This window comes from Leuciscus leuciscus (genome assembly GCF_965113295.1).
Source record: "Leuciscus leuciscus genome assembly, chromosome: 10".
Lineage (NCBI taxonomy): Eukaryota > Metazoa > Chordata > Actinopteri > Cypriniformes > Leuciscidae > Leuciscus > Leuciscus leuciscus.
This window is the reverse complement of record NC_138734.1, coordinates 42,348,017-42,360,351: the sequence shown is the minus strand read 5'-3', so window position 1 is coordinate 42,360,351 and position 12,335 is coordinate 42,348,017. Positions and strand designations below refer to the sequence as shown.

General features: G+C 37.9%; 1 protein-coding gene across 3 annotated transcripts in view; it reads right to left on the bottom strand.

The window, feature by feature from the left end:
• Positions 1-12,335, bottom strand: part of garre1 (granule associated Rac and RHOG effector 1) — a 45,298-nt gene that overhangs the window by 20,957 nt on the left and 12,006 nt on the right. For all 3 annotated transcript variants that reach the window (XM_082182329.1, XM_082182328.1, XM_082182330.1), the window contains exon 2: positions 2,049-3,381. In XM_082182329.1, the coding sequence (XP_082038455.1) occupies positions 2,049-2,552 (504 nt within the window). In that variant the 5' untranslated portion in view covers positions 2,553-3,381. The remainder of the gene's footprint in view (positions 1-2,048; positions 3,382-12,335) is intronic.

Below are 12,335 nucleotides of genomic sequence, written 5' to 3'. Positions count from 1 at the left end.
TTATTATTATTGATTATTACTACTACTAATAAATGATTATTATTATTATAAATATGAATATATAATATTTACTTGCATTATTGTTATCATTGCTTCTACTAGCACTAATGATATTAATTTTATATATATATATATATATATATATATATATATATATATATATATATATATATATATATATATATATATATATTTTTTTTTTTTTTTTTTTTTTATTAACAATGAATTTAAATAATACAATGTTTACTAGATACTAGAAATAGAAACTTAAGTGACTGAAAAGAGTGCAAGGCCATGAACACTGTGAAAGCAAATAGAATTGAAAACATCTAAATAAAACTTCTCAGAATAAGTCTGTTCAACTGTTCATATGCATACAAATCACATCACACAGTTTGGAAACCCGATCTAGGGTCAGTATTCTTATTGAGGGCATGCCGAGACCCAAAAAGAAGAGCGCTGCTGATTGGCCCAGCGATGCACTGGTGTATTTCTGTAGCAGCGCATCACTGAGACAATCGTGGAGTCGGGTAACACACCCCGGGGACGGGAATACCCTGCTGTCGCCCTGCCAGCCCAACGTAAACAGGAGAATGAACTTGCCCCTTCACACACACACACACACACACACACACAGGCAGATTCCCGCGAGGCAGGAAGGGCCACTTGCAAACAAAAACGCTCATTAGCAAATACAAGACGCTGAATAGACACTAGCTGCCGCCTGTAAAGTGCCGTGTTTACAGAGAGCGTGTCCTGCTAATGTACGTGTGCATTTGAGAAACATTTCCTTCGTTTCATTCAGTAGGCCGTGACTAATAAACAGAGCACTCCAGCTGCCAAAAATGCATGAAAGTGTCACTGTCAAAACCCAGTGGTATATTTTTACAAATACAACACTTGTATTTTTGTCTCTTTTTTTTGACAGACACCGTAAAAAAAACATACCAGTTTTGATGCTTTAAAAAAAACACCAGGGCTGCGTCTCCCAAAAGCATCATGAGCTAAGTTGATCATAGAGACCATTGGGGGTAACGGTTCTACGATCTACTTAGGCTTACAATGCTTTGGGGAAACGCAGCCCTGGTGTTTTTTTTAAAGCATCAAAACTGGTATGTTTTTTTTACAGTGTCTGTCAAAAAAAAGAGACAAAAATACAAGAGTTAAACACTTGAAAACAGAGCCGTAACTTTCCGGAATGGTTGTTTCGGACGAGCTGTAAAGTTCCTGTTTGAGTATTCAGGACATTTTTGCTTGTGCAAACATTATAAAACACTTTCAATATTTGAATGCATTCCACAGTAAACTCGTTCAGGGGGAAAGAACTTGGAATTACCAGAATATTCCGTTACATACTTTTAAAAACTTTGGCGTTTTGTGTTTTGGCACAAGGTTCCGTTGGGACTTTGTAAAGCTGGTCTCTAAAGCTGCAGGTCTGGCCCGGGTCCCTGCCACAGCGTGCCCGTTTTAAAGGCCTGTGGTGTGAATCCACATCCACCGGGGAGCAAACCCTCGCTCATAAAGGCATCATTTCAGCTCATATACGAGAGAGAGAGAGAGAGAGAGAGAGAGAGAGAGAGAGAGAGAGAGAGAGAGAGAGAGAGAGAGAGAGAGAGAGAGAGAGAGAGAGAGAGAGAGAGCGCATCTGGTTTCCGAAAATATCTCGGAACAGAGGAATTCCTCTATAAAAGATCTGCAAGCCTCTCCTCGCCTTTGAAAAATATTCAGTGTCTGGAGTAACAAGAGGCTGATGGGAAGCATCAAGACTACAAGCACAAACACCACAGGTTTGATCGCAGGTAGAGCTGGATTTATAAGCATTCCTGTCCTGTCCTTCTAAAACTGTGCTTTGAGAGAGACACTTAACCCCTTAGCTGCTAGATTTGACAAGAAGTCTGAGGTGTAATGGTATTATTATACTACTACTACTACTAATAATAATAATAATAATAATAATAATAATAATATCAAAATAGATCGAGACATTTCCGACAGCAGAAACATCAACATGTATTAACATCAGTGCAGGTTGTTTTCGTGCGACCCACCTCAACGTCCTGCAGGCTGAAGTCGTTCTGGTCTTTGAAGTTAGCCGCGCCTGCGCTGAGCTCCATCAGCATTTTGCCGATCTCGGGCTTTATTGCTGTGGTGAGCCGGCTGGTCGTTTCCATGACATGTTCCTGCACGTCCTTCAGTTGCATTGCCGCTTTGGAGTAACGGGATTCCCGAAACACGCTGCCAAAGAGCTCGGTCAGGAACGCACTCGCACGGCAGAACGCGTTCAACGCGTCCAGGTATTTGGAGATGCCCTGTTGGATGTCCGCGATCGCAGATGTAGCGCCTGGAGGCGGGGCGTGACAGCCAGAAGGGGAGGAGCCTATCGTTGCCATGGGAGAAGGTGTGGAGCAAGACGTGCCCAACGGGGCGCTGAGGGTCCGGCTGAGCTCCGGCAACTGGAACTGCTGGTGCTGCTGCACTTTGTGCTTGGACCCGCCAAGCAAAAAGCGCAGCTTGTAGTCCATTTTACTTTCTTGCGCACTGCAACAATACATAAGTATTCAACGTGCCCAGGAAGAGTCGGTCCTTACGAAGCAGACAACTCTTGAAATATTTGTTTTATGTGCACAAGTTCTCGATGCCTAATTTGGGTCTCCTGGAGTCAAGTAAATAGATAGCTTAAAGATCCCATCAGAGGGGAAGTCATGACAGTATTCCACACCGGATGAGAGCGATGCAAAGAAAGGTTTGAGGAAATCTTGCAGCCCAGCTGCAACTCTGGACGCTGCTCACATCAAAACGTTTCCGCTTATATCCCAGTGAAATGGCAATCCAACTCCAATTAGCTTCAGGTATTTTCTATTAGAACTGGTTCCTCACGAGAAAAAAAAAAAAAAAGATTATCTGCACATCACTTACACACCAAGCACAGCTTCAATTCTGGACGAAAATCCAAAAGTGCATAATCAATCCTTCAAATGGAAGTGAAAAACCCTTCTTTCCGAACTCTTTCCGTAGGCCTCTAATAAAAATAGAAAAATCTTAAAAATCTGTCAGCAAAAACAATATGAATTTTTCAGAAGAGGAAAAACAGTGACACCGTTCAACAGCAAGCACGGAGGATTGGCGTGAGCTACAGGGTGACGTGGCCTGAGCCGCTCTGACGGATCCAGTCGGTCAGAGGCTTTTCTGAGGGCCGAACAGTGGACCGGGGGGGGCTGGTGGATCACACGAGATCGACGGGTCCCTCTTGATCCGTTTCCAGAGCCTGAGGTAGTTAATACTCACAACGGAAACAAATGTGCTTCCAGATAGGGGTCTCTCTGCAAACGCGGACTGCAGCAACAAAAGCACAAATTATCTGTAAGGCCTCTCGGTCATTTCCTGCAAAAGAGACAAAGAGAGAACGTCAGTGAGATTTCAAAGGGAGGATGTGTTCTGACATTTGTTTCCAAGCGTTTCATGTTGATTTGATCAGACGTTTGTTTTCAGACGCCACACTGATTACAGTACAGCTTCTCTAATCTGTTTTCAGTTAAAACGGTGTCGTGTAATCGGCCCCCAAGTTAATCACCAATGATCTCTGCAATGGAAGTGAATCAATCAAAAACTAACTTTAGCTGGATAATAACTTTATTCTAGAGCTGCTGTAAAGCCTAAACAATCTCGGTTACTTTAATTTCCTATTATCACTGTAAAGCTGCTTTGAAACAATCTATATTGTTAAAGCGCTATATAAATGAAGGTGACTTGGACTAGTGGTCATTAAACCACTCAAATGCATACAGCCAAAATCAGGGGTTTTTAAAGTCAAAAGCCTCCCTTTTAACACAACGTACACAATAGCACCTCCCCACCTCCAAATTTTTACTAATTTTCAGTAGTGATCATCAGTGTGCTGAGAGGTTTGTTTGCACATCAATAATAACGGACTCGTCTTGTGCGCCTAATACACGACTTTTACATCTTTACCGTGACTACAATTGACATCCATCAAAACTTTACTAGCGTGACACTGGTTTGCTTTATCCAACCAAGAGATGTAGTTTGCGTATCATTATGCTCATGCAGCGGTTGGGTGTTTTGAGTCAAAGTTCAGTCTGTATTTCACAGTACAATAAGAAACGGCTTGGGCTGATCCGAAACAATCACAAAAAAGGAGAGAAATTGAAGCCAAATACACTATTCTCTCTGCCATCTCTTTTTAATAATTTTTGCCTTTATTGTGATAGGATAGTATAGAGTGGACAGGAAGCGAGGAGAGAGACGGAGGACGGGATCGGGAAAGGTCCACGAGCCGGGATTCGAACTCGGGTCACCCGAAGCGCAGCAGCGCTATATGAGGCTATCGGTGCCGACCTCTCTCTGCCATCTCTGATGAAATCGGCCAAGTTTTCTCTGCATTATGGCTGTTTTGGACTGACTGTTCAAATGCATTTGCTTACCGGATCCGGGGACTGAAAACTTGGGGTTTACAGTTTAATGATCTGATCGAAAACAGACGAGCGGAAACATAACGTCTCTTTGATGTATTTTTCGCTTTTTTAAAAGTATAATTTCCGCTATAGTGTACTGATTGAAATTATTAATCATTAATTAATTACTTCTTTTTTTGACCATTCTGCGATGAACAGTGTGTCTGATCACTTAGTAAAGTTATTGAATTAAAGCAGATATAAAATAAAACAAATATTAGATGAAAAACGTAAACATTTAGAACTAAATAAGTGTATGCTGAAGTGCTAAAAAAAAAAAAGATGACAAAAGCACATAAACATACTATAACAAATTAAAAAGAAAACAAAAAATATGTTAATTAATAAATACAAAATATTAATAAATACTTTAAAATAATAGCCTACTTGATGCAACACACCTCTCTTCAACAAGACAAGATTTGAGGAATCATTCATGTCAAATGGAGCATGTTTAGATGCTTAAATGTATTAATTTCGTATTACAGGTACCTTTAAATTGCAATGAGCAACAGTAAGTAATGCACGAGTTAGTAAACACTTCTATATGACAGGCACTGAAACAACAAATCACAATGGGCCTTACAAATCACAATGGGCCTTGAAAAAAATCAGTGTTTAACCCTCATTATTCAAACCTGACAGAACACAATAGGATCCGAAAGAGCACAGCATCCCACTGTCTAAAGAACAGAACAGGGCCATTGCCGTCACAATATCTGCAATTCAAAACCATCAGGCAAAACCCATGAGAGACGTGTTGTTTCGGTCTGTCATTATGCAAAGAGTCCAGTCAGATTTGCATAAGCTGGAGGGAAAAAAAGAAAAAAAAGAAAAAGAAATGCTGCACATTTTTGCTCATTTTCACAGCTCAAGTCGTCACGTTTCAGGTGACAGACACAGGTGCTGGAGAGTCTATTATTGAACACAAAAACACACCCTGTGTGAAACACGCCATTTTATATAAGACAACCCATAGACTAGAAGAAAAACAATATTTTGCACATCCCTATTAGTAAGCCTGGGCGATACGACCAAAAATATTATAACATTAAAATTATTCAGAAACACTATTTTAAGGTGTCCGTGTTACAGTGTAATTATGCATTTAAGTACAGTGTAATAATAATTAACTACATGTACTTACTATTGGGTTCAGGGTTTGGTTTAAGGTTAGTTGCATGTAATTATGCATAATATATAGTTATTACTGCAGTAACTACAAGTGTAACGGAAACACTGAAATAAATCAGGATATTCATTTCATCCTATTAATTGGGAAGGAAATCATTTCACATGTTTGATGGACCTCAAGAATGAATGTAAACATTACTTGTTTGTGTACATGTAAACTACGACATTTATCACCCCAAAATTCAGTTTTTTCTAGATTATGTGTTTTGTGTTTTAACTCAAACATATCATCAAAAATGGTGTCTAATAATTAAATGAATTCATAAAAATGTAATTTAAATAAAACATTTAAAACAATTTAATCAATTGAAAATATCAGAACATTGCATACATTTTCTAATTAGGTGCTGCACAACAGAACAGAAGTATACTGTCTGTATATATTAAAATATAGATGAAAAAATTATATATTCCTTAAAATATATTCCTTAAAAATAAATCATAAATCAAATGTAATGCTTCAAGAAATTGTATTATTATTTCATTGTTTAATTTTCTTAAGGAATATATTTTACTGTAGTTCACACAGATGAAAAAGTGTCTCTTTCCACTGTCATTGTGCCGCTATGGTAACTCGTGCGGTTAAACAGCATAAAAACATTCCAGAAGTCCCTTATGTTTATCTTGCCTTGTTCCAGTGACCTCAAATCTCACTTCCTTTGACAAACAGCGAGCAGCAATCTAGGAAAACACTTGCTCACTTGCACAACGGGACCAAATCGCAGACAAACACTCGCGTCACCTTTAGACGACAGACACGGGCTCCTCGTGCGAGCATCTGGTGTCTTTCAGAAAGAGAAGAGCAGACGTCTGTCTCCTGTAAAAGCCCAGTCTTTGAGCGCATGACAAGGAATAGGCGAGCGCAGTTCCTGTCTGTAAACCCTGCGGATTAAAGTGTGTTTTCAGTGCCAACCGGGTCAAAGCGTTCACTGCTGCTTTACCTGCTCAACAACACACAACAGAGGAAACAGGGTGGCACAAAGACAAGCTTCACACACACACACTAGCCGAATGGGAGATGGTTAGGAAGCGCCACGGCCCAGAGAAAAGATTAAAAGGAAGTCTTGTGATGATGGATCATCTGTGCTGAAGGTCTCGTGCTAAATAAAGTCCAGAGCTTCCTCTGTCAGTGCAGCTTCTTTTTGTGTTGACAAAAGAGCAATACTAGAGTATCAGTTCACAGAACACAAATCAATCAACCAGGGGTGTAGCGATACCCTCATGTCATGATTCGATACACATCACAATACACAACTCACAATACGATACTGCGATACTCCAAGACATTTGATAAAAGGTTAACAATTTTTGTTTTAATGTTGATTTAAATGAATAGTCTTGGACTCAGTGCTGGAAACCCAATGCACAGGACAATAGAGACACCAGAATAACAATATTCATGATTCTGAAGCTGAAAATACAGAATTATTTTAGATGAATATGCTTGCACTGTCACTGAACAGATATGTGACCCTGGATCACGTCACGAGTCTCACGGGTATATTTGTGGCAATAGCCAACAATACATCGTATGGGTCAAAATTATACATTTTTCTTTTATGACAAAAATCATTAGGATATTAAGTAAAGATCATGTTCCATGAAGATATTTAGTAAATTTCCAACCGTAAATATATAAAACATTTATTTTTGTGAGTGAATGCGGCACAATCGCCAACATAAATGCACAACTTTAAAGAAGATTTTCTCAATGTTTCGATTTTTTTACACCCTCAGATTCAAGATTTCCAGGCCACTTTTTACTGATAAGATATTTAGCATTATCATGACACACAAATATTCCCCCATTGCATTATTATACATTATATTCAACATTATATATAGTAGTTAATTGTAGTGCTGAAACTAAAACTCGAAGTAAACTTGAATTTTTCCCCTCACACAGTAATTTTAATTTTAGGTGAATTACACACGATACATATTGTTGTATTGCGATATATTGTGACATGATATATTGTTACACCCCTACAATTGACCAGATAATATCGATGCAAGCTTGTTTTAGTCCACAATGATCCTAAACTCACTTATAACAAAAAGTCAATTGCCGAACACATTTATCCAGAGACGCACCGACACACAGCAGTTACAGCGACTGCATTGAGTTCGAAAGGCTGTAGCATTTTTATGATTTCATGTTATTTAAATATAAATATGAATTCAAGTCTCACTGCAAGCTAGTTTAGATAAAGCACACACTACAAGTTTGGAGTCAGTAAGATCTTTTTTAAGAAACTAATACTTGTATTTTAGCAAGGATGCATTAAATTGATCAAAAGTGACAGTAAAGGATTAATAAAAAAGCATTAAAAAAAATGCTGTTCTTTTGAACTTTCTATTTAAATCAAGAAAAATTTAATTACATCACAGTTTCCAAACAAGTATGAAGCAGCACAACTTTTTTTCAACATTGATAATCATTTCTACAGCAAATCAGCATATTAGAATAAAGGATCATGTGACACTGAAGACTGGAGTAATGATGCTGAAAATTCAGCTTTGATCACAGGAATAAATTGCATTTTTCTATATATTCACAGAGAAACCCATTATTTTAAGTTGTAATAATATCTCACAATTTTTACTGTATTTTTGATCAAATAAATGCAGCCTTGATGAGCATAAGAGACTTCTTTCAAAAACATTTAAAAATCATACGGATCCCGAACTTTTGACCGGAAGAGCATATATTATACAGCAGGTTATTGGATATTGTCTGAGTGCTGGGTCCTGCTATATTAAACCAAACGGCTGCTGTGTTGTATTTCAGGGTCGTGTAGAAACGGAAGAACTGGGATCGCGCCGCGGGGCAGCTGTTGTTCATGATCCACCCGGGACTGTTCCTGACGGGCAAAACAACGCTCCACAAATACACGAATAATAAAACGTGAAAACACAACTGTCCAACCACAGCTTTCCACTCACAGGACACACTTTGAAATCGTCCTTCACATCTGTTACTAATGAAGCCCAGGAATGTTCCGCTCCGCACAGAAAGGTGGATCATTATCAGCCCGAAGACACCGACGGAGAGGATGGCTTTCGTCTCGCTGAACGTCAGAGGAAGATCACAACGTCATTTATAACACAGATCACACAATCACTCCTGCAGTGAGAGGCAAAACTCAGCTAGTTTTGGGAAACTCAACAAAAAAGGGACAAACCGGCAGCACACGTTCAGCTGAATTCCACACATGTTTTCCAGACAGGTTTTTCTGTCTGATCCGGGCAACGAGAATTATTGAAATATCAACTTAAAATCTTCTGTACAAGGAGATTAAAAAAAAAGTAGATTTAGCATATTAAAATAATAATTTTAACCTACTTAACCAGCATAATTATTAAGGGCTTAATGCAAACTTGACTAGTGTGTCTTAAGAAGCCCTAAATAATTATGTTGATTTATTAATTGGGGAATGAAGCTTCTTGGAGAGGGTTTTACTGTGCTAAAATAAAATGCAATATTAATGCATCAAATTCCTCTCATACTCATAGAAATACATATCTTTGCAACATTTAATTTACAATCTTGTCAAATGACTATTTTCACCCTTTTATTGAAGCATAAGCCAATCCTTTATAGGGATTTTCCCACAGCTAAACACACTTCTTGCCTAGTAAGAACACTTATTAATTGTGGTAAAATCACTGTAAAAATTATATGATCATTAAGTTGTGACAACATATGTTTTAACATTGCTTTAACTCAATTCAACTTTTTTGTTATACAAGATTCAACTCATTTTTTAAGTCAGTTTAATGTAATTTAAGTTGAAATAACTTAAATATCCAAGTTATGTAATGCAGCAACTTTTTGTTTTACACTGTAAAGTGTCTTCATTGCATTAATCATGTCATGCTGAAATAAAATGCAATATTAATGCATCAAATTCCCTTCTCTTTTGTCATGACAGCCTACAGTTAAGGCTAATGAAATACCTTTATAATATTGTCAAACAACTATTTTGACCATTTTATTGAAGCATAAGCCAATGCTTTACAGTGATTTTCCCACAGCTAAACACACTTCAAGCCTATGAACATCTCTTAACTGTGGTAAAATCACTGTAAAGTGTCTTCATTGCATTAATCATGTCACGCCGCTGCAGAAAACAGCCTGTTTTTCATCATTTCTTCTCAAGGATCAATATAACATTCATTCAGATGATCTATTTATGCAGTTCACTGACTCCAGAGCGTCTGTGGGATTATTCCTGGCATTTCCCATTCAGAAGACAGACAACAGGCGAACACAACACAAGTGTTACACACAGCGGAGACCCCTAAATCGACACGTGCTGCACGCAGCTGTCATATGTGCTTATGTCAGCGCATAGCACCTATAATCGTCAACATATATCAGTCCCGTGCGTTTATACAAAACCCCGTTAAACAAGAGAAGCAAAAGAAACAACAATACCAGATCTAACAACAGATCCTCACAAAGTTTCCCCTGACGAACGAGTCTCCGTTCCACGATCAGTCATATATACAGTATCTCTCCATAATTCCTGTTTTAGATGCGGAAACAAGCGTATGACCCCCTGAATTCAGACCCTTTCTCCAACTCATGACTCCATTTCAGCCGTACGCCAAAAGAGAGCACGGCTCGGGTTTCACACGCACGTGGTGCATTGTGGGAACGATGGCCTTCTCTGCTACTTGGCTCGGAAGCAGGCCTGACGTGGAGAAAAACTCTACTGGGAGTCTGAGGACTCTGTGATTTCTGCGATGGAAATGGTTTCTGTGGCTGTGATGGTTTCTAAATGCAGCATCCGGATATAAAACTGAAGACGACAGGCGTGTTAAAGCGCAAGCTTGATTATAAACGTGCATGACATTTCCCAGCTCTCCAGTTCATCTGACTTTACCCTGCACTTTTCCCAAAGCGAATCACATATTACATTCCTTGATACCCAACAGAACTGGACCGGAAACCATGAGAATAACCCACGACTTTATGAGCTCAGGCCATATTAATGCACAACTCTCAGTTTGGACTAATGCTGTTATTGTTTAATAAAATCTCTTTTTGAGGATTTCAATATTTATTAAGTCAATTATGTATTTGTTTTGACACTTCATGATTCAAAACACTGCAATATATAATGTTATATCATGAATATAACTGTACAAAAAGCTGAAAATATTCAAAGCAGATTTTTCTGCAAGTTACAACAAAATAACTATTTAAATGATAAATTAATTTCACATAAAGTAGTATATCTATACAGTAGTATTTCTAGTATATCTATAAACACCATTATTCGCCAAGTGCACATTCAAGAACATTTAAAAGTATGTCAATATTACAGTGATATTCAAAATAACATGTAATCTACTGTATATCAGCAACAAAGGAATGAAACAGATCACTACACTGTGAAACATTATATGATCAATAAGTTATGACAAATGTTTTTACATTGCTTTAACTCGTCAAAATAAGTAAAGCAGTTTTCATCTTTTTATTATGAGTTATACAAACTTTTTTTTTTGTCAGTTTAATGTAATTTAAGTTGAAATGACTTAAACATCCAAGTTGATTGTACTTAATTTAAGGCAGCAACTTCTTTTTTTTTTTTTTTTTACAGTGTGGGTCAAACGTTTTAACTATTAATAACTGTCACAGTAATATAATTTTCCCATTTATACCTAAATAATATATTGGTCAGTGAAGCACCTCAATAACATCACTGACCAAAATGACTAAGTACAAACGTCTCTCACTGAACACTTTGTTTTGTATTGTTTTTACTATGGACAAAAATCATTAATTTGACTGATGACGGCTGATTCTTGAAAATGCAAGCTTCATAAACTAAACTATTCCTAAACCCACCTAAATGTTTCCCATGAGCTATTAACCATAGGATTAGGACACAGCTATTAAACAACATGAAATGTTTTATGGTGGTACCATGGTACGGTGATGCTATCAGAAGCCGATACTACGGTACGGAATCATTAAAATTCACACACCAAGGTATTTAAATGGTGTATTTTTAAGTACCTTGGTGTGCCATGGAAGTACATGACTCCAAAAACATAATACCATGGTACATTCTGGTAAATACTGAGCACTTTGGGAAGATCCTACACTTTCAAATGGTTTCTGGTGTTGACGATTTCGAAGACGATTTCAGCAGAAGTCAGAAATATTAATGTAGACAAGACTGCTTGCTTGGGGTTTTTTCCCTCGGGAAATTAGACACGAGGGAAAGTAGACAAGCAAACGAAACAAGTTTAGGCCGGTTACCTCAGAAACCAAACAGAAACTACCCCACGTAACCCCATCCAAATCCATCACAGTCCCAGATATCAGGCCAAACCAAGCATCTAAATCTGTACGATCACAACGATTTGGGACAATTTGTACAGGAATGCACAGAAGTGATCCAAAAATAAAAAATAATTTGCTCACTCTCATGTCACCACTTTCAAATCTTGTTTGTGCTGGCGCTAATCCAAACTTTAAGATCACAATGATCCCAATTATTTTTAGACAAATATGCTTGCACTCTTTCACTGACCAGATATATTTAGTAATGTAGGCCACTTTTTATTTGGTAACATAAGACCTTTGGCATTATCAGGACCCATAAATATTCCCACATTGCATTATTATACATTATGTTCAACATTAGA